This window comes from Desmodus rotundus, chromosome 5, assembly GCF_022682495.2.
Source record: "Desmodus rotundus isolate HL8 chromosome 5, HLdesRot8A.1, whole genome shotgun sequence".
Lineage (NCBI taxonomy): Eukaryota > Metazoa > Chordata > Mammalia > Chiroptera > Phyllostomidae > Desmodus > Desmodus rotundus.
The window spans coordinates 166,194,366-166,220,227 of record NC_071391.1 but is presented as its reverse complement, the minus strand read 5'-3'; the positions used below and the strand labels follow the sequence as shown (position 1 = coordinate 166,220,227).

At 61.8% G+C, this 25,862-nt stretch overlaps 3 protein-coding genes across 4 annotated transcripts in view; 2 read left to right on the top strand and 1 right to left on the bottom strand.

Annotated features, from left to right (window-relative positions):
- The window catches only part of TRAPPC12 (trafficking protein particle complex subunit 12), a 28,804-nt gene extending 8,088 nt beyond the window's left edge, over positions 1-20,716 (top strand). For both annotated transcript variants that reach the window (XM_053925124.2, XM_053925123.2), the window contains exons 4-12: positions 1,358-1,471; positions 2,921-3,059; positions 8,421-8,533; positions 9,839-9,911; positions 12,056-12,129; positions 15,094-15,192; positions 17,701-17,801; positions 18,385-18,472; positions 18,617-20,716. In XM_053925124.2, coding sequence (XP_053781099.1) covers positions 1,358-1,471; positions 2,921-3,059; positions 8,421-8,533; positions 9,839-9,911; positions 12,056-12,129; positions 15,094-15,192; positions 17,701-17,801; positions 18,385-18,472; positions 18,617-18,859 — 1,044 coding nt within the window. In that variant the 3' untranslated portion in view covers positions 18,860-20,716. The remainder of the gene's footprint in view (positions 1-1,357; positions 1,472-2,920; positions 3,060-8,420; positions 8,534-9,838; positions 9,912-12,055; positions 12,130-15,093; positions 15,193-17,700; positions 17,802-18,384; positions 18,473-18,616) is intronic.
- The window catches only part of RPS7 (ribosomal protein S7), a 175,095-nt gene that overhangs the window by 129,412 nt on the left and 19,821 nt on the right, over positions 1-25,862 (top strand). The gene's annotated exons all lie outside the window — the stretch shown is intronic.
- ADI1 (acireductone dioxygenase 1) lies at positions 21,302-25,318 on the bottom strand. The gene is made up of 4 exons (XM_053925131.2): positions 25,034-25,318; positions 23,072-23,191; positions 22,245-22,424; positions 21,302-22,112 (listed from the first exon to the last, which is right to left on the bottom strand). The coding sequence occupies exons 1-4, from the start codon at positions 25,151-25,153 to the stop codon at positions 21,993-21,995; spliced, it is 540 nt and encodes a 179-aa protein (XP_053781106.1). The 5' UTR covers positions 25,154-25,318; the 3' UTR covers positions 21,302-21,992.

Sequence of the window (25,862 nt, the reverse complement as noted above, 5' to 3'; positions counted from 1 at the left end):
GTTCTCTGCTTGGTAGGGAAAGGTCAGTTCTGCATGGGCGGGCCGGCCAGGAGCACACTGGGGGGTCTTTGCTCACACGCAGGGGCCGGGGCAGGCGCTGGGCAGAGGCCTTCCGGGGGCAGGTGCTGCTGCAGGTCCGGGCCCCACAGTGGCCTTTGTTCTCGGCACCTATGACCACCTTGAAGGAATGTTGTCCTCAGAAAGGTGAGTGAGGGCCCCTTGCTGAGGGGGTCAGCAGACACCTTACCTGGAAGCCACCTAAAGTTTGACTTTTTGTGAATGTAAGTCAGCCACTCCGCTGAGCTTCCTGTACTGAAGCGACTCTAGAACATGGCTGCAAACACGAATCTGGCCCGGCACCTTGTTTCTCCCTGGCAGCAGCGCCGAGCTCTCACTCAACAGTTCAGGAGTAGTTCCATTTACACAGCCCTAAAATTACATTCGGCCCTTTGAAGGCAACCGCCAGGCTGGAGTGACCCCCAGTGAAAATGAGTTTGACGCCCCCGGTCTAGAATTGTCCCTGTGGTTGAGAAGCGTGGGGAGGGAAAGATGAGGTGCTCTGCTTTGCAGAGGGAGGGAATCTGTAGACTTGCTCACTTGGTAACAAAGCTGGAGGTCTGAGAAGGGCGCCCTCCCGTGGCCGCGTCCAACTGCTGGCGCTCCAGTCCTTCGGCCTCGAGAAACCAACATGCCGTGACGCATCCTCGTGAGCAACAGGCTGTGTTGGGAGCATGACTTCGTAGCGACAAGTCTGTGTGGGGTGCGCACAGGGCCGTGCACGGCCACCGTGGCCCGTCTGCTCCGCAGGCCGGCTCCTCACCCGACGTGTCCTGGTGTGGCGCGCGTTCAGTGATCTGCCTTCCACACTGGGGGTGCCTGCTCAGGCCACAGCGTGGGGTCAGTGGCCGTGTGCCGTGCCCACGGCCCGGCCTGTAGTGGGCGGCATTAGCGGCATTGGCTGTTTCCTGCTAATGAAACACAATCATGTTAAACATACGAGACCACCCACAGTCACAGCAGACCTTCAGATACACGTAAAGGCAGCCAACACATAACCTCCAATGAATGACTGCCTGTGAACTGGTGGAAACCGCGCGGCAGAGCTGCCCTGCTGAGAAAGGATGCGGCCTTACGGGTCTGAGGCAGTGGGCAGCTCCCCAGTGGGAGCCCCTCCCCGTGTCCCGTCCCTGTTAAGTTCCAGTGTCCTCAGGGCCTGCCCTGGAGCTGGGCCTGGGCTGGGCGCCTTCCTGCCGCTGGCGCTTGCAGCGCTGACTGTCAGCCTCTGCCCCGAGCCCTCTGCCTGGCAGCCCCCGTGCGCAGGGGGGCCACTGTGGTCATGCCCTGCTGTGTCTTGCAGAGCTGCAGAAACTGGAGGGCAGCAGTGGACCTGTGCGGGCGCCTCCTCACGGCCCACGGCCAAGGCTACGGCAAGAGCGGGCTGCCCACCAGCCACACGGCAGACTCGCTGCAGGTACAGCCCCTTCGGACGCCACGTTGTACTCTGGTCTGTCGTGACGGGGGGCAGGCAAGGGCCCGGGACCTTTCATGCCAGTAAGAACAGTTGGAAACAAAGAGTTCCCAAATTCGGGATCCCTGTACCCCGAGTTCAGTCCCGACGTGAGACGCCCCTAGTCCTCCCCTTTGTGCCCACACAGTGTGGGCCGCGCTTGTCCCTCTGCCCTGAGACTGGGGAGCCCAGAGACCCAGCACCCAGTCTCATGGAGCAGGCGTGGGCTGCACTATGGTCGCAGGGCACTGGGCTGGAAGGGCTCGGGAGCGGGGCCTAGGAGGAAATGGGGACCCTCGGGGAGGGATGCATGCTTCATCAGGGGTTTGCCCTCCCCAGTGTGACATCAGTTGTCACGCAAAAGGGTGCAGAGACTGGTGTTGTGAACACGAAGAAACAGGTCTGAGAGCGAGGAGCAGCTGCGGAGGGCCTAGGCTCTCACCCCTCCTGGGGGGGGTTCCATGCAGAGTCCCCGGGGCGGTGGGGGTGCTCGGGCCCGTGCCCAGTGTCTGCGCCCACAGTGGCTGGTGGGTAGGAGTCACACTGCCTCCTGGGCGCCTCTGCAGCCACGCCTGCTGACACCTGTGGTCGCTCTTCTCCTGAGGCCCTGAGCTTGTCCTCACTGCAGTACTGCCCAGCGCCCTATGTGGCTTGACTTCAGGGCTCTCCGTTCCAGCCCATTCAGTGAGCTGCCGCCAGGTGGTCTTCCTCAGCCCAGCCTCGGTCGTCCCACTCCCTGCTCCTGACCTCGGAGGCTCCTGCAGCCCGCCCCTGAGGGGCTGGTGCTTGCTGTGTGCCCGCAGGGGCCGCTGGCCTTTGAACCCTTTGCCGCTGGCGATGAGGTTAGGTCAGCGCATTTCTGAGGTAGCCTCTCCCCTCAGCGTCTGAGATTCCATTACTCTCTCATTTGAGTCTGTCGTTCTCCTGAAGGCACAGCTCACACGTGGCCCTCTTCCCGCTGGACCCAGTCCGGTCCGAGCAGCCTCCTCCTGCCCAGACACTGCAGAGTTCGCGTCCCCTGGGCTGCCTCGCTTCCCTCCCCTCGCACGTCCCCACCCCAGCTCATGGCCTCCTTTGGGGAGGGAGTAGCTGTTTCTGTCTGCTAGTACCTAGCCCGGCTCTCCGCCCACGCACCCCGCCCTGTTGTCTAGCCGGACGAGTGGGATAAAGCCGTTCCCATCGTTGCAGACACGTAGCCATGCAGACGGTAGCCGTGCAGACGCGTAGCCGTGCAGACGATAGCCATGCAGACGGTAGCCGTGCAGATGGTAGCTGTGCAGACGCATATCCACGCAGACACGTAGCCACACAGACACGTAGCCACGCAGACGTGCGAGGAAAGGCAGCTCGGCCTCTGTTTTAACGGGTCTGAAATCAAGCTCCGGTAACCTCCTGTTTCCATCGCGTTTCTAGCTTTGGTTTGTGAGGCTGGCACTGCTGGTGAAGCTGGGCCTTTTCCAGAACGCCGAGATGGAGTTCGAGCCCTTCGGGAACCTGGACCAGCCGGACCTCTACTACGAGTACTACCCGCACGTGTACCCGGGGCGCAGGGGTAAGGCGGCGCCGCTCCGCGTCAGCGCCTCGTCCTCGGTTTTCCGTGTCCCGGGGAGCCAAGTCCCGGGAAGTCAAACGTGCAGCCTGGCAGTGAGCCTCCAGAGGCAGGGCCTTGCTGCCTGTTTCCTCCAGCGTGCACACACACGGTGCTTCCACGTGTGTGCTTCCCAGGTGCCTGCCCTGAATCGGCAGCCGGGCAGCACCAGTGCTGACTCTGTGCCGTCTCTGCCAGCCTCTGTTTAGTCTGTTCAAAAACCTGGGTGCAGCCCTCTCACGGGCCTGGGCGGCAGTGCAGGGTAGTTGTGAGGACGCTGCAGAAGTGAGCACTAGGGGTGGGGGTTACAAAGAGGCTTCCCAGCAGCAGCAGCCTTCAGGTGCTGTGAACGTGCCTGGGGGAGAGCCCATCAGATGTCGGTGTGAGGTGGGGGCCGTCGGGAGGGCCTGGTGCCGAGAGCCAGACCCTTCCCCACGATTGCTGGCTTCTCTGCTGGCTCGGGCAGGACGTTGGTCAGGGGGTGCAGTGCTGGTAGAGGGGGTGGGAGCCGTGCCTCGTCCCGCGGGTCCTGAGTGGGGAGCAGCGCTGGCTCACGGCGGAAACGTGCGGCCTGTCACGTCAGCCTACCAGACCCGTCAGGCCGTCGCCGTCTGCTGCGGGGCCGCCTGGGCGGCTGCAGGAGCAGCTGCAGGTTCAGGCAGCACGGGGCCTGGCTGTGTGGGAACTAAGGACAGGCCAGGCCGAGGCCAGGCCCGGTCAGTGACCCAGGTGAAGCCGCAGTAGACGGCTCGGAGAGGTCCGGCGTCTGACCTGACTCAGGCAGGTTGTGGCAGGTAGATCAGTGAACTGAGAAGACTGCAGGTAGAAGCACATTGCTCCACTGCTTTTTGCACTGTTTTTCCTTAAAACCTGGACCCCGTCTCTGGGGAGGGACACCAGGAAGGCGTGTGCTCTCTCCTGGTGCTCAGTGCTTTTCCTGTGTGCTTTCCCCTCAGTGCTTTTCCGCGGCCCCCGAGACCTCCTGGGCTGGAGCAGGGCTCGCGGCACGGGTGCGCTCGGACCCGGCCGCCTCACCGGTATTGGCGCTCTCTTTTACCTCCAACTACGGGACTCGGCCCTTGTAGAAAAGAGCACTGAGAAAGGAGGCTTCTGACACCTCACACGGGGCAGGAGCCAGGCCCTTGTCTCGAGGGGGGGGTGGGGTTCAGTGGAAGAGGGCCAGCTGGGCCGCTGGGGCCTGTCAGGAGGGGCAGCGGGGCCCCAGGCCCGACCCTGTAGGACTGATACCCCCAGATGCGGCCTGTCAGGTGAGTGTGTCCCAGGTGGGGACATGGGTCCCAGGGCTCTGGCTTTGCTCTCTCAGCTCCCGCTGCCCCCAGTGTCTGGCTGGGGGCACCTCTCTCGGGTGCTGTCCCATTCTCTGCCTCCTGGGAGCCCCAGCAGCTGCCAGCCCTGTCAGGGGCCTAATTTGCCGAGGCGCCACCCTCTCCTGCTTCTTTGGGGTCACCTCTTCCGCTTGAAAGCTTCTCATCTGCCCTTTCTGGCCATCTGAAGCAGACTTTGCCCCAGAGGAGGAGCCGCCTCTGCTGGCTGTGGTGGGAAGGTGCCCAAGGGGGGAAGGTGTGTCCAAGTTGGGGAGTGGGGGTGTTTCTGCTCAGTAAATCACACCTGGTAGCTTTTATAATCAAGAGGCGGTGTTCTTGTGCTTCCTGTAAGGAATAGCCTGTTTCCCTTCAGCAAGTGTAAGTTCATTCCCTGCTCTGCCGAGTGCAGCGAGCATGTCCCCACCAGCCCTGCCCTCTCACCTGGGGGCGCTCGCTCCCAGGCAGGAGGCTGGACCCTCTGCTGGGCCAGGGTCTGCAGCTGACTCTGCTGGTGCAGACGCGGAGCTCTGAGAGCACAGGCCCAGGCCCCCCTTGTCCTGCTCAGCCCACGGGAAGGGAGCCGTGCCCTCAGAGTGACCAGTCACACCCCAGCGGGCGGAGAGTGGGAACAGCCCAAGAGCAGGCGTCTCCTGCAGTGGTGGGGAAGCCGCCACTCTGAAAGCAGACCGCCTTCCGTGGGCCCTGATTCACAATCCTGGGCTGTGGCGCAGCCCACAGCTCAGCCACACGGCTCACGCGAGTGTGAGAACAGCGGTGACACCGAGCCTCCTGTAACACACAGCAGGGACCCAGCTGTGGGGCGAGGCACAGCTCCCGCCCGCCGTCCCTCCACTGTGAGGAAGCTTGCTCGTGCGGACACGCCGACTAGAGCGTGCACTATGGAGGCCGCCGGATGTGCAGCGACCCTGGGGTGCGGGGAGGGGAGTGGCTGTGCGCCACGAAGCAGTTAGCTTACGTTAAGGAGCAGATGTAAGTCCACGTGCATTTCCCCGCAGCATGCTCACACTCGTCCCCAGGGACGGGCCGAGTGTTCTTCAGCTTTCCCTCTCCTTCGGTAGTGGTTCGAGCATAAACGTAGGATTTTGATCCATTCATTTCATTTTAGCTTGCATTGTACAAGCAAACGGGTCATTAAAATGTGCTTTGAAGAGGAGGCTGTAACGATGCAGACAGATAACTTTCATGAGCGAGCTTTGATATATTTCATTGGCTAGCAGGTGTAATTGACAAGCCAGAGTGAACGGCCAGTGGAGTCACGCTCGTTCTGTATTTGCATCCGAGAGAGGCCCACTGCTGTGCTCCCCGTGCTCCCCGCCACTTCTAGCAGCTCCCCGCTGTTGGGGTGGTACGCGCAGACTGCCTGCGTCGTCTTGTCAGCGTGTGGCCCCCACGCAGCTCGGGGACATGGTGGGGTACACTTGGCTGCTGAGCTGCTCCCCTCCTGTCTCACGCGGCTCAGGAGGCTCGGAGGAACAGTGCTGGTCGTGCAGGTGAAGATGGCAAAGGAAGAGTGGATGTAGGCCCTCTGGTGTGCAGCCCAGGGAGTAGCCAGCCAGCCTTCTCTGGACTCCCCTGGCCCCCACCCCCCGCCCTGGGCCCCCCTGCCCGCCCCCACGTGGGGAGGAGTGCAAGGCGGAGCGGCCCCAGCCTCTCCCACAGTTAGGGGCGTTGTTCTTTGTCTTTACCGTTGACGGCCTCAACATTACTGTGCTCTGTGCTCAGAGCTTTAACATGCCTAAGACTCTCTGCCCTGTGCCCTGCCCCCATATTTTCCCTGCAGAGTCAGGCTTCACTGTGTTTATTAGCGTCTTGCTCTGGGTGGCACATTTGTTACAATTGAAGAACCAGTGTTGATACATTGTGAACAGCTGTTCATAGTGTACATTTGGGCCTACTCTTTATATACCCATTGTCTGTTTATCTTCAAAAAGAGTGGAATGCCCCTTCCAGGGTGCCCCTTCCTGAGTAGTTACGGTGTCCACTCCCGATGGCGTTCAGCCCAGCCTCTGGAAGGACACTCAGACCCCTGGCCCCACCCTTGCGTTGTCTCTGGCTCCCTCGCCGCTGCTCAAGACGAGAGGAGGTGACAGTGAGTGTGCGCTCCACAGCGCTGCTGGTGACGCAGCCCAGCCCCTGTGCTGTGGGGTCGAGGGGGGCCAGGGCCCTGTCCGTGGAGGTGGATGTGGCTGGGCGAGCTGCAGTGCGTTGTCTGAGAAAGGCCATGCTCTTCCAAAGCCAAGTTCAGATCTGTGTGGTTAGTGCAGGTTATGAGAGCTGCACTCATTTCACCTGAGACCCTACTTCCCAACTTAATCCTCCCCATTACCAAGGCAAACTGGAGCTGATGGGACAGACACCCTAACCCGACGCTGATCTCTGCCCTTCCTTCGCCTCCTCCGGGCAAGGGAAGGCGGCTTGTCACTGGGCCTTCCTTCCTGCCTGCCCTTCCTCCGAAAGGACCTTTCATCCCACTCACTCGGACGCTCTTTGGTTTCTATCATCAGGACCCGGTAGTTCTCCATGCACAGGCCTCGCACGGGCTTTGCCAGACCTGTGTCTGCCCCATTGTGTTCCGTGCTGCAGGAGCCAGCGCATTCTCTGCCTCAGAGCCCAGCTGCTCGTTGGCGGGGGTGGGGACCAGCTGGCTTTGGTGTAGGGCCCGGTGCGTTCCTGGGGGTTTTCTGTGTGGATGACCCTGCCATCCGCAAAGGCAGTTCCGTCTACTTCTTCCCAGTCTGTGCGCCTCTTTCCCCTTCTTGTCTCGCCGCCTCGGTTAGCATTCGCAGTGCGAGGCTCACGCAGGGAAGAGAGGCCCCTGCCGCGGTCAGGGCCTCACGGGGAAAGCGTCCCACGGCTCGCTGGTCCGTGTGGGGTCGGCTGCAGGTTTTTGTGGATGTTCTTTCTTAAGTGAAGGGAGTTGTGTTCTGTCCCAGTTTACTGTCAGCTTTTACTGTGACGGGGTTGTATTTTGTCACGTGGTTTGGGCCTCTGTTGATGTCCCCTGTGGTTTTTCTTGTTGAGCCTGTTTGATGGGGGGGGGGGGGGGGGGTACCTTAAAGGGGTTTTCAGTGTTGGACCAACCCCGCCTCCCCGGGAGGACCCCCAGCTGTTTGTTCATCCCCTGTAATTCGTTCTGCCCACTGGGACTTGACCTGCGTACCTTGTGGAGGAGCTCTGCGTCCCTGGGCATGAGCCACACCGGTCTGTAACTTCCTTTCTTGTAACGTCTCTGTCCGGCTTTGGTATCAGGGTCGCACTGGCCTCACAGAATGAGTTGGGAAGTACCCCTCTGCTTCGGTTTTCCGAGAGAATTGAGAGGGTTGGGACCATTTCTTCCTAACACGTTTGGTAAAATTCACCAGTGAAACCATTTGGGCCCGATGCTTGCTTTTTTGCAAGGCTTCTTAATTTACTTTTCTAAATAGACATTGGCCTGTTTCCATTATCTGCTTCTCATGTGAGGCTTAGTGGGTTGTACCTTCCCAGAAATTGAACTTTGGCTCTGGGGGCACTTGTGCACACACATGCACACTTGTGCACGCGCACACACATGCCTCAGAATCGGGCTAAAGCCACGTCCACACCCCCTGGGCCCCTTGGCTGCTGGCAGACCCTCCCTCAGGCCCTCCTGCTGGGGAGCCAGGGCCCAGCAGCCCCCAGGTGAGCTTGTATCCGGAAGTCGGTAAAGGGCCCACGTTGGAGCGGACGAGGAGCACCTGGTTTCCTGCCCTGGAGGCGGGGCAGCCCTGCTGTAACAGGTGGTGTGACTGTCCATGCAGGTGGGGCCCACTGTGGGAGTGGCAGCCACCCACCTGCCCTTCTGGTGGCTGTCCAGAAGGTACTTACACACGGCTTCGCAGGGACACCATGTGCCCCACAGCTGGTGCCGTGGCAGAGCGACCCTATTGCCCCTCCTGCTGGGAGCGTGCAGAGCAGGGAGTCCTACAGCCTCCGCTGACGGCCCTGACCTCGGTTGCAGGCTCCATGGTCCCCTTCTCCATGCGGATCCTGCATGCAGAGCTGCACCAGTACCTGGGCAGCCCCCAGGAGTCTCTGGACAGGCTCCACCGGGTGAAGGCTGTCTGCAGCAAGGTAAGGCTTGCCCGTGGCGGCCCGCTGCCCCCGGGCTGCGTTTTGGTCAGGGACTCGGACCAGCAGTCGGCCCGGTGCCTGGCCTGTTGGAGTGTTTAATACTTGTAAGTGGCCTGACACAGCTCCAGGAAACCTCTTCTCCCTGTGGAGAAGCCTCCTTTCCTGAGGTCCCCTAGGCCACTGGTGGAGGTGCAAAGGTCCCAGGACTTTGCAGAGAAGTCCAGGCTGTCCCAGGCAACTTGCTGTCACCCTTGTCTGGACTCAGGTGGGACGTGAGTGAGTGGTCAGGTCTTGGAGTTGGTGCCGGCCCCCCATGGTCTGCTACTGGGTGCTGAACCCACCCACCCCACCCCATGACAACCTGTGACAGCAGCCAAAGGGACAGGTCCATGGTTCCCTCCTCCTGACCATGGTCCCAGACCATCATCAGCACTGGTGTGGCCTGGAGCTGGAAGGAAGTGCAGGGCACAGGGTTACTCCGCAGGCCCACGGGTTGGAACCTGCCGTTCAGAACCGCAGATTCCAGGTCATGTGTTCGCACGTGTCCACAAGCTCCCGGGCCTCCCGGAGCAGCTGTGGCCGTCCCCGTGGGCTGAGGAAGTTTGCTGGGAAGCCAGCGTGTGTGTGGCTGACGTGCCCGGCCCCCCACGGCGGGTGGGGCAGGGCTGCAGCCTCTCACCTCAGTCACAGTCTCATGCAGCCCCGTCTAGAGCCTTGTCCCAGCCCCACAGCACTGCTCGGGGGGCCCCACCCCCCGGCCCTGCCCCCTGCCCACCCGTCCCCAAGCAGAGAGTCCCGGCACTGCGGAAACAGCCTCGCAGCTGCTTTCAGAGATGGGCTCTGGCTGAGATTCACACCTCTCCCTCCCTTCTCCTTCTTCCCCTCCTCTTCCTCCTCCCCTCTCCCCTCCCTGCTGGTCGGCCTGGTGGCTTGGCCCTGGACAGGGGCCTACCAGCAGTGTGGTCCATCTGCAGCGTGGTCACCAACCTGGCCACACCGTGTCTGCACTCAGGCTGTGGTTCTGACTCACCCGAGGTCTTTGGTTGTGGCTGCTTTTGCTCCCAGGTCCCCCTGCCTTCCCCGTGTTCCGCCCCCCCCCCCCCCCCCCCCCCGAGCCTAGCGAGTCCCGGCTGGGGTGGACCGCCGGCCACAGTGTGGTGAGCGGCGAGGCTGGAAAAGGGTCTGAGGGAGATGCTCCTCGGCAGACCGGCCCTCACACCGAGCGGTGCTTCCCCTGGACTCTGGGGTGACAGCATCCAGGAGCAAGTCTGTTCCCGGTGACCCGATCCTATGTGGCGCCCGCAGGTCCTGGCGCACCTGGAGCAGGGCCTGGCTGAGGATGGCAGCGTGGGCACCATCACGCCGGAGAACAGGCAGGGTGAGTGCGGGCCCCATGGGGTCTGCCTGGCCCCTGGGGAGCTCCGGTCCTTTCCAGGGTCCTCCCACCTCCCTGTTGGGGAAGCTGCGCCCCGCCCTGTGCTCCGTGTCGGGGTCCCGAAGAATGAGACTGAGTGGGCCCCTGCCCAGGGCTCAGAGCAGCCTGGGTGCAGGAGACGCCGGCACCACTCAACCCCAGGGACGAGCGTCAGCTTCCTCCCTGGGACTGGGGAGGCGGGCACTGCAGCAGGAGGGAGAGCCTGGCGTGAGGAGCTGGGCAGAGGGGGAGGCAGGCCCCGAGGGCAGAGCCTTCCTTGGCAAGGCCATGATAACCCTGGGCTCTGTCCTGAGTGCTGGGGAGCAGGACAACCTGCAGGTTGAGACCCTCATTCCCACCCTGGCTGCGAGTTTTGGAGAATGAGAGAGAAATGAGCTTCTGATCAGCTTCCTAGCCCAGCACAGGTGGCACCCCTGTGAGAGGCTCTCACCTCCTGCCCTCTCAGGGCAGCGCATCTGCACAGGAGCCTGGGGCTGCCCGACACCTTGTTCCCACAGCATCTGTCCTGTTCCATGTCCCCTCTGTGGTCTGGGCGCCTGGCTGGGAGCAGGCTCTGGTGGCCACTGCCCAACCCGGATTGCGCTGGCAAGTGCTGGGCGTCCTGCGAAGCTGCACCCTGAGGAGAGAGATGTGCAGGGCAGGCAAGGTGGCCGGCAGAAGGGTGAGCAGCGGGGAGTCCGTGGCAGGACATGTCGGTCCTCAGGGGCCACCGGCACCAGCTGGGGTTTGCTCCTTCGCTGGAGAGGTCCCTGTTACCGCCAGGACTGTGGCCAAGTCCTTCTCAGTGATACTCACAAGGGCCACCCCTGCTCTGGTCCCTCCCAGTCGCCACATTCCCACCACGGTGCCTGCCGGGTGGGGACGAGCAGAACGTTGCCACGTCTTGGCAGCCTCACAGCGGAGAGCAGATCTGTCAGGCGAAGGGGCAGGGCCAGCGAGGGAGAGGTCGGAGTCGCTGTCTGCAGTTCAGGATGGTCCATCCCACAGCCGCCTTCATTAGCAGAGGGTGTCCCCTCACAAGTCACGTCACAAAGGGAATAAGCAGCTGGTGTGTTTTTAACTGTGGACGGCCGGGGTCAGTTACATCCCGGATCTCCGCGAGCAAGTGTTTGTGTTCCTGAGCACGGCCAGAGTCAGCAGGGTTTCTAGGCGGTCGTCCTCCCGACACTGACCGTGCGTCCTGACTGCGGAAGGAGGGTCCCTGTCGGGAGTGGGCAGGTCAGGCGAAGGCAGGCTGGCCCAGCTGTCCGCCTTCAGGTACGTCCAGGACGCACTCGTCAGCTGGATGGCGCCCTGCTGCCTGCGTGCTCAGGATTCTGAGTCACGGTGGAGGCGCCCTGTGGGGACTGGGGCCTGCTGCCCTGGGCTCAGGATGCATAACCCACCCCTACACCCCACCCCGGCCAGGTCCTATCCGGGCCTCAGCTCGTTCATCACCAGAACGGGAGGCTTGACCTCGGCTTCAGCGTCAGAGCAGACCTCCCCCTGGTTGCCAGCAGGCACACAGACTCAGCTGGCCAGGGCTAGGCCAACTCCCCACCCCAGGGCAGCTGCTGGGGGACCGTCTGGCTGGGATCAGTGGCGAGATGCTGACGACAGAGCGGGGATGGGAGAAAGGGGCAGCCTGCGGCCAGGATGCAGCGGTAGCACAGGCGCTACGGGGAGGAAGTGGGTGGGGCCGGGGACAGCCAGCATGCCGCGGTGCAGGCACACAGTAGGGCGGCACCTTCTGGGTGCTGCCTGGGTGTGTGGCCTGCAGGCTCTGCGGCCCTCCCGGCAGCACCTCTGGGCTCTCGTCGTGAGGGCCCTGGCAGAGCTCCGGGCGGCGGGTAGGGCAGACTGTTCCCACCTGAAAGCTGGGAGACAGGCCTGGGGCAGCTGGCCCTGCCCCCTCACGGTCGGTCGAAGGGCTAGGGGTTCTCAGGGTGCTAAAGCTGGCCCCAAGGCTGACCACTGGCTGCCTTCCCACTGCTCCTTTCCCCGGCCGACCCCTTCACAGAGCCCAGAGTATGGCTGGCCCACGTCAGCACCTGGGTGGGTGATGGCCAGCCTGGTGACAGACTGCTCACCGCTGCCCTCTCTTGCAGCCTCCGTGCAGCTGTGGCGGTCCCGCCTGGGCCGGGTGATGTGCTCCATGGCCAACTGCCTGCTGCTGATGAAGGTGCGTGTGTCCTGGGCAAGGGGGGGCCAGGGGGTGCAGGGCTCAGAAACCCTGGGGCCCAGGCCCCGTGCCTGCCACCCCAGGAAGGGCAGCAGCGTGGAGAGTTCTCACTGCCAGGTTCAACCGCTCAGACCGGGGTCACGGTGATTAAATTAAGAGCTTTGCTCAGACTCCCTACCCTCCCCACTCTGTCTGGGGTTTCTCTGGATTCCGCCTCAGGAAGGTGGCCTCTGCCCTCCCTCTGTTGGGGGACGTCTCTCCTCAGTTGCAGCCCCTGAGGGGACAGTGCTGGTCAGGTGGCAGAGGCTGAGCTGCGGTGGCCAGTCCTCTGTCTTCTCCACTCTCTCCCGTCTTCCTCAGGCAGGCCCTCTGCAGCCTGTCCAGCCCTGTCCAGCGGGCTCCTCCCCTTGTGGGGCACCTGCAGCAGCAGCTCATCACTCCCCAACCCCTCCAAGTGACCTTCCCGGGGGCAGCCCGGCTGCCAGCTGCAGGGGCTGAGAGGAAGCTGCTGGGGAATTACGAGCACAGGCGGGGGCGCCCCCCGTGGTCCCCCGAGGTCACTCCCAAGCTGGGTTTACCCCCCAGCAGAGCAGGCAGACAGGCAGTCTCCCAGGTGGGGTCGGGGCGTGCCTGCAGGGCTCTGCTTGACCCTGATGCAGCAGCCTTGCGACCCAAACACAGCCCCTTCCGACCCGACAGGGACCGTGCTGGGCACAGGGAGGGCTTGGCTGCAGGGGCACACTCAGAGCCTCGGGGCTCGTCCGTTTGGTCACAGAGAGGTGTGGCTGGGACCTGCTGCCCAAGGGCCAGCACTCGGCAGTCCTCACACCGCTGGTGTGCATGGCACTGGGGTGTGGCGTGGCTGCACAGCACCCCTCAGTCCCTGGGGCACCCCAGCTCTGCGTCCTCAGCAGCCCCTCAGTGCAGTGGGCAGCGCCGGGAGCAGGGCTCTATGTCCTCGTTGTCTCACCAGCAAGGCCAGTTCCCAGGGTCCCTCGGCCTCAGCCCCTGCAGACAGGCCGCTCTCCCCAGCTGCTGACCCAGTGGGGCCGGCTCCGCCTGCAAGTCACAGCCCGTGGGGGTTGGGGCAGGTGGCTGTCTGTTCACAAGGCTGACGCTCCACTAAGCACTCGGGAGGGGTGCCACCTGCCCACTGGCGGGTTTCCACATATTTAATAGAGAGTTCTGGGATAAAAATGCCTCTCTTTGCTGTACTCACCTGGCACCACCACCACCAGGCAGCAACACAAGTCGTCTACCTGTGTTGTTGGGGAGTGTAGAGAGCGTCAGCGCAGGACGTGTTACTGCATTTCCAAACTGCCTTTACCACGAGTGCGAGTGAGTTTGAGGTTCTAGATTAATCTTTCATTTCCACGGGCTCCAAAAAGGAGAGAATGGGTTAAACAAGGAGAGAAAGTCTAGTGGGCGTGCCCGGCATTGCAGGCCCGTGTGGTCCTTGCGGGGAGTCCTGTGTGTGGGCTGGCTGTGGGCTCTTCGCTCAGCCACTCAACTGCTTGGAACAGCGTTTGTGTTACAGTGAAGTAAATACTAATCTCACTCTTCGACGGTGAGAAATCCATTCACACGTTCCTGCGGTGAGTGTCTGCATAAACACTCGCAGGCCCGGGACCCCACCTCTCGCCGTTTGTGCCGGCCGGGCCTGCAGGTGCATGCTCACTGCCTCTGTGCACCGCACCCCCCGCATCCCGCCCCGCTCAGGCGCCTCTCCTGGCTGCTCACATCACTGAAGGACCGTGCAGCCACATCAGCCACGGCCCCCGAGTCCTGCCTGGTGGCAGGTGGTCGGAAGCCCCCTTTCATGGCCCCCAACACGGGCAGCTGCCGAAAGGGCGGGGTGAAGCCGGTGCACAGATGGAGTTTCTCCCTGATGGGCCGGCTCTCCTCCCCCTCCAGTAGACACTCCGTGGCCTAGAGGGACAGCCAGTGGGGGGCACCCTCCATACCCTCTGTGCCGGGCTCCTCAGCAGGGTCCTGAGCTGGCCCCGGGGCTGCCCACGGCCCCTCCTCGGTCTGACCTCTCAGCCGGTGTCTGGCTCTTTCCTGTGGTCCCACACCTGTGCACGTGCCCAGAACCATCTCCTAGGAGAGCCGTGTTCTGACGGGATGGGGACATGGTCACTGGCAGGATGCGGTGGGCAGGATGCAGAGGGCCCTGGGCACCGGCTCATGAGAAAGCAGGCGTGCCTTTGGTCCCCAGACCAAAGTAAGGGTGGCCATGACTTACGGCTGGTGGTTCCCAGTGTGGCCCCCAGGCAGTAAGAAACTGCCTCCTCCACGAGGGCGCCCTTCCACACATACTCCCGTGCACACTCGTGCGTGCACACTCTCTCACACTCATGCTCTCACCGGGACACAGCACGGCAGACGTGGAGACGGGCAGGCAGGACCCCGTGGGTGCACTTGAAGGTGCCCGGCGGGAGGGTCTCGCCTTACTGCCCTGTGAAAGTGGAGCTTCACTGCTTGCCTGTCTGTATAACGTCCGGCTGGCAAACCAGCGGCCCCAGCCCACTTGGATGAGACTGGGACGGGGCGGGGGGGGGGGGGGGGGCAGGCTTTGTGAAGTTAAGTCAGCAGAAGCCACCACGGGCGCCGCGGTCACTGCTGGCCCCGTGCTGCACCCACTCAGGAAGCGCGCCCAGCCTGGGGGTGGGGCCGAGACAGTGAGGGCAGTGCCCTTGTCACGACTCAGACCCCTCTCTGCACCCGCTCCTCCCCTGAAGGGCAGCCAGGAGCAGTGCCCTCCTCGCTTGGCATAGGGGCAGGGCGCGGGTCTCTGGCCGTGTGGGTGGGCGGCCAGGGCAGGCGCCCCCCAGGGACGCCGGTGGCTCTCACTGGGTCGGTGGCTCGCCGCCAGCTCCCGTGTCAGGTCCTCTCTTCCCAGGGAGCCTGCAGGCACCCGGGCAGAGCGGTCTCGTCTCTGACGTCTCTGGGTTCTCTCCACAGGACTACGTGCTGGCCGTGGACGCGTACCGCTCTGTCATCCAGTTCCACCCCGAGCAGGAGCCGCAGCTGCTCAGCGGCATCGGCCGCATCTTCCTTCAGGTGGGGAAACCGCGGGGGAGGCAGTGGCTTCAGGGCAGCGAAGGTGGTGAGGGGACCAGACACTGGGGCAGCAGTTGGAACTGAGAAGCGCAGCTCGTGTGATGGGGAGCTCAGTGCGTCCAGGCTGGGCAGACCCGGAGGGAGGGTCGTTGTCCCCTTGTGCGGAGCTGCCCGGGGAAGAGCCTGCCCAGACTCTCCCGGAAGGAGGGCAGTCAGTGTCTGCCACAGCCGTGCTCACGGCACTGTCCGTGGAGGACAGGCCTGCCAGTCAGAGCTGCAGGGCAGCGTCCAGGGCCCCTGCGCTCAGAACTGCAGGGAGTGGGGTCTCTGGGTCTGTGCGGGTGCTTGAGCCCGTTTCCCAAAGCTTCGGGTCCCATCTCCCATCTCCGGCTGTCTTCATCAAGTGCGTGGGGGCTGCCCCTCGCTCTGCGCTCTGCCGTGGGGTTGGGGGGTTCAGAACCATGTGTCCTCTGATGGTTTGGACAGCCCACCCAAGGGTGCCGGTGCTGAGCCCGCGGACCTCCACCCTGCTGCCAGGGGTGTCCTGCTGGGAGGCGCCCCTGCCTCGGCCCTGGGCCGGGTGTGGTGACTTGGCTGGAAAAGGCCTCTCCGGGCGCTGCCCAGGCCCCGGCAGAGCTCAGTGACGCACTCCACTCTCCCAGTGACTTCGGGGTCCCTTCTGCCCAGCAGCATCTCTCCCTGCACAGGTGTGATGCGGTGTGCTTTGCTTACCTTTTCTAGTTCGTCTGCTTACTTTTGTTGTCTTGAACCGACTAGTGTGGTGGGTTGTTTACTTACTCCACACTCTGCAGCACTTTGAATTGCCTCTTTGTACTGCGTTTTTAAAAAATAATAGACCGCTTCATTTTTTAGGTTGCCTGCATCTTAGGAAATCTGTTGGATTTTAAATTCGTAACGTTTTAGTAACAATGAAGGCGTGAACTTACTTCCTAATCACCAGGCCAATCAGTAGGAGGCAAAGAATGTTCCAAGATTTCGCTTTTTCACTAAAACGGTGCCAGTGCCAGACCTGGGTCAGCCCCGAGAGGCCGTGCGAGGCGCGCAGGGGGCCCGCTCACAGCCACCTGTCAGGTGGGAGCCGCGTGGCCCCGGGCTGGTGCCTGCCATCTCCGAGCCCCGCGGCCCATCCACCCGCTGAGGACGGCCGTGGCTTGCGTGATGGGCCCCGGCAGCACCTGGCCATGGCCATCATCACCTCTGTGTGCCAGCCACGCTCACCGAGCCCTTGGGAGACGGTGCACTGGCCGTGGGCAGGGAGCGCGGGTTCTGGGGCCAGGGGCATGGCGTTGCACCTGTGCCAAGCGGAAAGGCCACAGACAGGACAGGGGGCTGTGGACGGACGCCGCTGCCTTCTCCAGGGGTGTGTCTCGCATGTGTTCTCCTTGTTTTCCTGCCCCCATGGGTGTGTGTGGTGGGTGCTGTGCACAGCTGGGCCCAGTCCAAGACTTGTCCTCGAAAACCGTGAAGTCAGCTGCGAGTTGTGTGGGTTCTGGCGGAGGGCATGAGGTCACCCGTCCCTCACAGCACCCGCAGTGTCCAGCCCACTGTGCCCGGGCATGCATGGACTGGTGGACGGCGCTGCGGGCAGATCCTGGCCTGCCCGTGGCCCCAGGGACCAGCTCCCTGCAGGGGAGGAGAGGGCAGAGAGCAGCAGGGGTGGAGGGTGGGCCGGCGCCCTGGCCCCCCAGTAGGGGCTGCAGGATCCCTGGGGTCTGGCAGGTGAGGGGCAGAGGCCTGGTGGGCCCCCCTAGCCCACCACTGCCCCCAGACTGCAGCCGGCACAGACCCTTGTCTCACTCGAGTGGGACTCTGTGGACAGATGACAGTGTTCTGTGGGGTCCTTGCTCAGCGTCCTGTTTCTGCACACCAGTCCGGGGACACAGCGGTCCCCACCGCCCCCTCCGAGTCACTCTTGCCCCGTGTGTCTCGGGGGCACCTGGACACCGACTTCCTTCTGCTTCTGCGGCCGGGAGACCTGCCTGCCCACACGGGACTCCAGCGCGGCTCACCGCGGTGGCAGCACGGGGAGGTGTCAGCCGGCAGGAGCCCCAGCAGATCTGGGCTCACTTGCTAAGGCAGCGGTGGGGTTTTTGTGTGTGTTTGATAAGCGTGGGATTCTGTGTTATTGGGTCGAAACGTGACCCAGACATTTTTATACTTCACTGTCTCTATCATCTTACTGGTCATAACCAACCCCAAAAAACTGATTTGAGGCCTGCCATATCATACCGGGCTGAAAACATTGCACTTTCTCATTTTAGTCATTTATTTTGTTCTATGCCGCGCCAGGCCCCCTTCCAGAGGCTGAAAACCACAAGGCAGTCTCCCGCTGCACCCTGAGGGGCTCTGCAGTTTTTAAAAAAGGAGTAAATGGTTACAGCGTCTGCCCTGCCTGACGTGTGAACGTCTTCATAACGTGGTATCGGGGAACTGTGTGCGAGGGAGTAGATGTGTCACCCGAGCTGACTGAGCAATCTTGTCAGGCAGATTGGAGACATAAAAACGGCGGAGAAGTACTTCCAGGACGTGGAGCGGGTGACCCAGAAGCAGGAGGGACCGCAGGGGAAGGCGGTGGTGCTGATGAACAGGTGCGCATGTTGGACACCCCAGCACCGGAGCACCGGGCCCAGACCCGAGCGGGGCGGGCAGTGTCCTGAGCGGCAGGGACATCCTGCTGGCCACACTCGAGGGCTCGGAGACCCTGTCCCGGCTGCCCGGAGGACTCACGCCGCCCGTTCCCAGCACCAGCTCGCCTCAGAGTGGTGCTGTGAGCGTGAGCGTGGCCGTGGCTGCTGTCCCTCCACTCTGCTCCGGGCACAGCCTGTGTGGGGCACACTCTGTGGTGGCGAGGCACGGGGTGTGTCTACTGAGACACGGCCGCGCCCGGGGACACCCGCTCGGGAGCAGAAAGGGAGGCTGAGGCAGGGCTCGTGATCTGGCAGGACGGAATTGTTCCCCCAGTCCTGCCGTCTGACTTGTTAAAGGCGAACCCGCTTCAGTTTCTACCCAGAGTGCCCGGTGGGGTCCAGGCGACGGCCCGTTGCTGTCCATGTGGCAGGCACCGGCCCTGCCTGCTTGAGGTGACACGGGGGAGCTGCCTGTCCAACCAGCAGGCAACGCCAGCGTCCTGACCTTAGCTGATGGACACTGCGCCTGTCGCTTGTGTTCCAGAGCTTTCCTTCACCTCGGCCAGAATAACTTCGCAGAGGCCCACAGATTCTTCACAGAAATTTTAAGGATTGACCCCACAAATGCCGTGGTAAGGAGCTCCCGAGTGGTAGGTCTCCCGCCAGCAGCCCCGTCCCGCCCACTGGCCCTAGGTGGCGGCTGGGGGTGGGGGCAGAGCTAGGGCCACGGTGCTGGAGCCGGTGGCCCAGGCCTGACAGGCGTCCCTCTCCGCCAGGCCAACAACAACGCGGCTGTGTGCCTGCTCTACCTGGGCAGACTCAAGGACTCGCTGCGGCAGCTGGAGGCCATGGTGCAGCGGGACCCCGGGCGCTGCCTGCACGAGAGTGTGCTCTTCAACCTGAGCACCATGTACGAGCTGGAGTCCTCCCGCAGCACGCAGAAGAAGCAGGCCCTGCTCGAGGCCGTCGCCAGCAGAGAAGGCGACAGCTTCAACACGCAGTGCCTCAAGCTGGCCTAGGCCCGCGTGTTGGGGAAGCCCCAGGTCTTTGGGAACTGGGCATTGGCGCTGGTCTGTGAATGTGGCTGGTGAATTTGGGGAGCCTCACTGGGAGCCGGGGGCGTGTGTCCTTGGGCCAGAGCCACGGCCGCTGGGTGGGCTGTCTGATGCCAGCAGTGTGACCTGCAGCTCTGCGCTGTCTGTGAGTGCGGGGCGGACGCACCGTCCAGACAGCGGCCACAGGCAGGGCCTCATGGGGCACACTGGGTCCCCGCGGGCTGTGCCCTGGGGGCCCGGCCTGTGAGCTCTGTTAATTCCGAGCTTCCCCAGAGAAAAGCCGGAAACACAGCCTAGACCATTCTCACTCTGTGCCTGCACACCCAGGGCACCTGGAAGTGGGCAGACACCAAGCGAGACTCACTTCACCTCCTCCTCTCCTTCCTCTCCTCTACCCCCAGGCTGAACGCGTCAATTTTACTCCTGATGCTTGTTCAGCCCGTGCCTGGTGACCAGGACGGACTCCACTCCGGGTTCTGTACTTCACGGGCAGGCAGGGGTGTGTGGGGGAGTCCGTCGGATAAGAACCCGGGTGCCCACGTCGCTGCTCCAAGCAGGTGGCCGGAGGGGCTTCTGCTTTCCCACCCAGACGTCATTCCTGCGCTTCGCCAGCCCTCAGTCCCTCAACACTTCTTCCCAAAGAAGTCCCGGCCAGGCTGCTCCCAGAGCCTTCAGGGGCGGCACTCGCTCTCCAGACCGAGGGCGGCTGTGTTCCTGTCCCTGGCTGTGGTAAGGCAGACTCGGTGCGGTTACTTACGCGCCGAAACGGGAGGAAAGGATGAGATGGTGAGAGGGGTGCTGGACGTTTTAAAATCATCTCTTCAAGAAGAGAGAAACAGTCCTGGCCGGTGTGGCTGCATGGGCTGGGCGCCGTCCCGAAGAGGGAAGGTCACACGCAGGTCCCTGGGCAGGGCGCAGGCCGGGTCGTGGGTTGGGTCCCTGGGCAGGGCATGCACGGAAGACAACCAGTTGATGTTTCTCTCTCACATCGATGTTCCTCTCCCTCCCTCCCTCCCCTCTCTAAAATCAAGAATACGAAAAGAGAAACATAAAATCCTTTGTTCCAAAAGCCCCCAAATCTGACGTCATTTGAATCCCTTCATTGCGAGGGTTTCCTTCAGATCTGGCTTTGGCAGGCAAGAGGAGACTCAGCCTGTAGCTGGGACCTGGCCGGAGGCCACAAAGCTGCCCACCCCCAGCTTTCGGGTCAGCAGTTAAGGGCGGTCCTGGGTCAGTTGTACGGAAAAGCAGGTGACACCGGATGGGCTCCCAAGGGACGAAGCCAGGCTAACTGGAGCAGGGCCCGGTGCCCTTGGATGGGGACCTGTCCCCAGGTGCCCCTGCCTTTGCTGCCTGAGCTTCCTGGCAGAAGCGGCTTCACATCAGGGCTCTGTCACTTGCAGCGAACGGCCCCAGTGGAGACGAGAGAAGAAACCCTGTCCTGAGCTTCGGGACACTGGGATGAGGCACCATGAGGGCCAAGAGGCAGGAGCCTGCGCTTCACACCTGCCTGTGTGCACCTGGGACGGCAAGGACCTTCCTGCCCACTTGGGGGCTGCTGCCCTTGGGCTGGCCCCACGGGGCCTGTGGGAGAGCGTGCACCCGAGGGAGCCTGTGGCCTGGGGACAGGAACACTCCCCAGGTCCTACCCACTGGTCCCTGCTCCCATGCACAAGGCCAGCAGCGCTGTCCTCGGCTCGTTTCTCTGCAGGCTCAGTTGCACTTGCTCCACTTGTCACCTTAGGCCCCGGGTAGCGCCTCTGGGTGCAGGGGCCACTGCTGTGAAGGGTTTTCCTCAATTTGCCCGCCGTCAGCGCTGTACAGGAGAACCTCCTGACAGCGTGCCACTCAGACCAGCGATTTACGGCAACTGTGCTGTCACTTGCAGTTTCTGAGTCAGCAGCCTGGGAGTGGTCAGCGGGGTGCTGCTGGGCCCTCGGGAGGGGGTCCCGGGTTGTGGGGCCCACGGAGCTGCTCCCTGATGGGGCAGCAGGGGACCAGCACCTTCTGACCCGGTGGGAGCTGCCACATCTCACCTGGGGTCCAGCCCACACTCAGGAGAACTGGGCTCCATCTTTTGAGAATATTGTCCAATAATTCATAGACATTTTAAAATCACACTTAATTTTTTTAAAATCCTCCTTCACACTTCATTGGATTTGGGGCAACAGGGAGCAGACGCAGCATTCTGCCACCTGCACGCGTGCAAACCCTGAAATTCGGAGAAATCCCCGAGACTTCTTAGGTGTGAGCTTCTGCACAACAGGTCCGCGCTCCCCAGACCAGCACGGGGGCTTGGAAGATAAACAACGTGGAGACTTTTCTCCAGTTTTAAAAACACATGAAACAATCTGCCTTTCGAAACATGTTGATTTTAGTTTTTTTAAATGACTGACAAATTAGGCATAATTGCATCTCAATTATTGAATAAGAAATTAATGTGCCATTTTCTTGTTAAAATTTGAAAGCTTGAATGTAACAATGTATATCAGGGAGTTTAACCTAGAAATCTCACACTAAACAAAGCGCATAAAATATGAATTATGACAGATGATCACACAAAGAATCTACACCGGGTGATTTGAATGAGCCACGTGTACCTGAATGTAAGGTGACTCCAAGGCACAAGCACGGAATTAAGGCAGCCACTTAAACAAGAAAGTGGTGTGGGCACCTGCAAGAGCCCTGGTGGGCGAGCTCGCCCCACCCCCGCCGAGTGTGGGAGAAGAGTGCCTTTCACCCGAGGGTCCTGGCATCTGCTCACACTGCTCACGGGCAGGCGTGGCCTTGACTGCCATCTGCAGACAGACACGGAATCGGGTCCCGCCGGGGCGGCTAGGTGGGGACTCATGGGGGTTTGTGTGGACCCGTGTGTGGCACCGGGCGACAGGGTTACAGAAAAGGGAGGGGACCGTCCACGTTCCCAGTGGCTTTGACGTAAAAGTCAGTTTTATGGCTCCGTGCACTAAAACGTATTCTAACCAAATAATCTCACAAAGGGAAGCTCTCCCAGCCTCCACCCCACACCGCAGACACGAGGAGGATGAGACAGACTGCTGGCATCCTGCAGGGGACCCGGCGCCAGGGGTGTGCGCTGCTACGCTGTGTGCGCCAGGAGGGCCACGTACCGCTCCCGAGCCTCGAAGTGGTCAGCCGGCCGGTGGTACGCCGTCCACACCGGGTCTCCCACAAACAGCCGCATGGCCTTCACGTAGTTCTAGAAAACAGCACTGCGTGCGTTACACGGGCTCTCGAGACAACGGTCCTCGCTGAGGTTAATTCTCGCGTCTCAACACACTGGCCACATTCTACCCTCCGGGCACCTGTACGTCCCACACACAGCCCCCACCTGCTCGTCCAGCGTGAAGCGGTGATAGATCCCCGCAGGGAGGGTGATCATGTCTCCCTTCTCCATGGCGATCCGGATCCAGCGGTCCTCCTCATCCCTCACGTCGAAGTACCCGCTGCCGTCCAAGACGTAGCGGATCTCGTCGTCCAGGTGCAGGTGCTCCTCGTAGAACATTTTAACCTAGAGCACGGGGGCGGCTCTGAGTCTGGTGCAGGCCCAGCTGCGGATGCGCGCACCAGCCTCAGACCCCGGGCGCCGGGCCCCAGGCAGGTGGAGACTCTTCCCCATGAAAGTCAGGTAGCGTGACAGGGAGAAGGGGGCCAGGCCTGGAGCAGTTTGCGAAACCTACCAACCACCAAACAGGAAAACAGTTGACGCCAGCGTAGCACCTAGAAGGTGCCGGGCAAAGTTCTAAACGCACAACAGGCCTCCTAGGGTGCTGGCTGTTGTCCCCGCTGGGTGATGAGGAAATGGGGCGCAGAATGGCCAGGTCGCTGCCCCAGCGCCACACAGCTCCCATGTGCAGAGCAAGACCCCCAGACACACCCTGGCACCACCCGGCACAGAGCACACGCAGTCACGTGGTCCCACACAGGTGACTGCACTGGACGGGCAGAAGCCACATGAAAGTCTGCGGAATGCAGTCACATCTCAATAAACAGTTTCCATTTGTTTAACTCTACGTCTGTGTCTTTCCCGACACCTTACGATAAAATTATGCAAACGTGCATTCCACTGAGATAAAACCCAATGGACACGTTAAAGAAGCCTGTGTATTAGGAGCGACTGTAACGGTTCCCCTTTCCCAGTGTCCCAGAGCGCGCCACCTTCTCCTCGTAATCCGGCAGCTTCTCTCTGCAGATGGTTATGATGTCCATCCACGAGTAGTTTCTCTCTCTCCGGATCTTTTCTAATTCTGGATCATCCTCATATCTGTCAGCATCCAGCTAGAAGAGTTTGAACAGCAGAAAGGAGGCCACGTTAATGCAAGGAGATGCATGGTCATTCTCTCCCAAGACTCCCCACGTGCTCCGCACCTGGGCTCTGTCACCCCTAACTAATCCTCCTTCCCAGCCTCTCCGTCTTTGAATGGCTTTCCCATTCTCCCTAACAGCTAAAAATAACGCAGCTGTGTTTAGGTCCCGCCTCCCCAAGTCCTTCTATGTGGGGCTCCTCTTCACATTCCAAACCCCCCACCCCACTTAGGGCTCCTAGCCTCCAGCCTGTGCTTGGCCGTGCCTCCCTCCCAGGTGGCCCCCTCTGCCAGCCTCCACCCTGCAGTCCCGCTGAGCTCCTGTGGCCTCTCCTGTCCCTCGGTTTTCCCAGGGTCAACACATCTACATCCTCAGAGCCTACAGGTGAAGCCCAAGTTCATCAGGCTGGGTCAGGGCCTTCTGTCATTTGGTCCCAGGTGCCCTTTCTTCCGAACTCTGTCCCTATTCCCTACTGTTTTTTTTTTTTTAAATCTACACTGTAAACCAAATAGAATTTGCTACTCTTCAAACATTCTTGATGCTTCATCTCCCCATGCCCTTGCTCCTGGCCCTGGCTCCTGACGGCTTCCGACACCTAAGACGCTCTCACCCGTTCCTTTACCTCAGCCCGCCCGCTCTTTAAGGTTCTGTATTACTGTCAATTACTTTACTGTGTAAAGCCCCTCTCCCAGGGAGCCAGCCGGCCAGGATCGGTCTGAACTCCTGATGAAAGCTACTGGCAGTGAATTTAGCCCGTTTTGCTGTGAATTGCTATAAAATGCACACGGTATGTTGAGTACTGAACAACAGACTCCGGAATATCTCAAAGTACTAGTTGTGAACACAGTAACCTCTGCAAAGATCACTCCAAAAGTGAGCAAATCCGCCACAGCGATACACACTATCACTCGCCTCTACGACAGTCTCACGTGAAATGTGCGTGTGAGACACAGCTTTCTGCCGCTCCCCGGGCCACTTGGGCCACTCGGAGCGGGTGCGCACTGCGCCCCTGTTTCCCCGACCGAGACGACCTTCGCCCGGGCGGCCTCTGCCCTGGTCACTGGGAACGAGGAGGGGCCTGGGTTTGGCCCTCGGGTAACTCCAAGGCCCCTCCAAGGTGCGCCTCGGGCCCTCTGCGGCCCCCTGGAGGAAGACAGTACCTCCCAGGCACCGGGATGCCTCCGCGGGCGGCCGGGGCCCTTCTGAACGCTCGGACTGTGGATGTTTTCACTTTATTCTCAAACAAAACTTGTTTTCCTGCCGTAACGGACATTACAAGCCCCTTCATTGCTCAGAAGCGTTCCATCTCAGCCCAAGAAGAAACACCAGGGAAATGTAAATTAACACACGCACAGCAGGCACGCAGATGGAACCCCATGCCGGCCCCGCCGGCACCTGCGCCAAGAGCGCGCATCTCCCAGCAGCGGGGCCGCCCCGGCCCGCACTCCTTAACGCCGGCCCCCACCTCGGGCTGCCGGGGCCACTCCGGCCCGTCACAGCCCGCGCCCGGTCCCACGAAGCAGCGGCCCCGACCCGGGAAAGCCAGGGAGAAGGCGGGGCCGCCAACAGGACCGGCTTCGTGCTAATGAGCATGCGCAGTGCTCCTCGGCCGTGGACCACCTTGCCCAGCCGCCGAGCATGCGCAGTGCGCCCGGTCCGCCGCCCACCCGTTCGTGCAGCTAAGCGTGCGCAGCGCGCCCCGGGACTGTCCGGGCCGCCGTCCAGCACGCCGAGGAGCAGTTGGGGGTGGCCAGCACGCGGGATCGGGGAGACCTAAAGGGCCACCTCTCCCGCCTGCCCCGCGTGCTCGCATACCTTCCAGTAGAGGACCCCGAGCCGGCGCAGCTGCTCCAGGCCGACCGGGCGGGCCGGCTCGGCGCGGTGGGGCAGGCGGGGGTCGTCGGCGGAGTCGTCCATGTACCAGGCTTGCACCATGGCGACAGTGGCGGCTGGCGGGCGACACTAAGCTTCACCCCGGCCTGAGCCCCTGGGGGCGGGTCCTGAGTCCCTGGGACGCCTGCGGCGGGGCGGGGCCGTGGGGGCTGAGCCTGCCCGGAGTCGGGGGACGGGCGCCTGGCCCGCGAGGAAGAGGCCGCTCAGGAGTAAACACGGGCTGGAGGCGGCGCGCGCACCCCCTGGCGGCTGCAGTCCCCGTGCACATCCAGGACACGACACTGAGATCCGACAACTGATGGTTGACCGCAAGGACTGCGGAGACTGAAATAGGTGGTTTTGCTAAAGCCATGCGGCCAAGTGACCACCGGGGAACCCGGGTATCCCTCCCCAGCCACTCCAACGGTTTCTGCAATATTACTCCCTAATTTTAAGTACAACGCGTCCTAGAATAAAAACACGATACACACCCTGGTAGGTGGCTCAGTGAGTGGGAGCATCCTCCCCGTACACCAAGGGCTCCATCCCTGGTCAGGGCACACACAAAAATCAACCAGTGGTCCCTCATTGCGTCATTGAAGATGCATGGTGAATGCGTGCATCAGTCAGTGCGGCAACAAACTGGCGGGAAAACAGGCCGCTTACTAAGCCGGACAAGCTCAGGGGAGGCCTGCACAGGCCTTACACACTCAGAGACCTAAGTAGCCACATAGAGTGGTCTGAAATGAAAACTTTCTAAAGGCTGGTCATG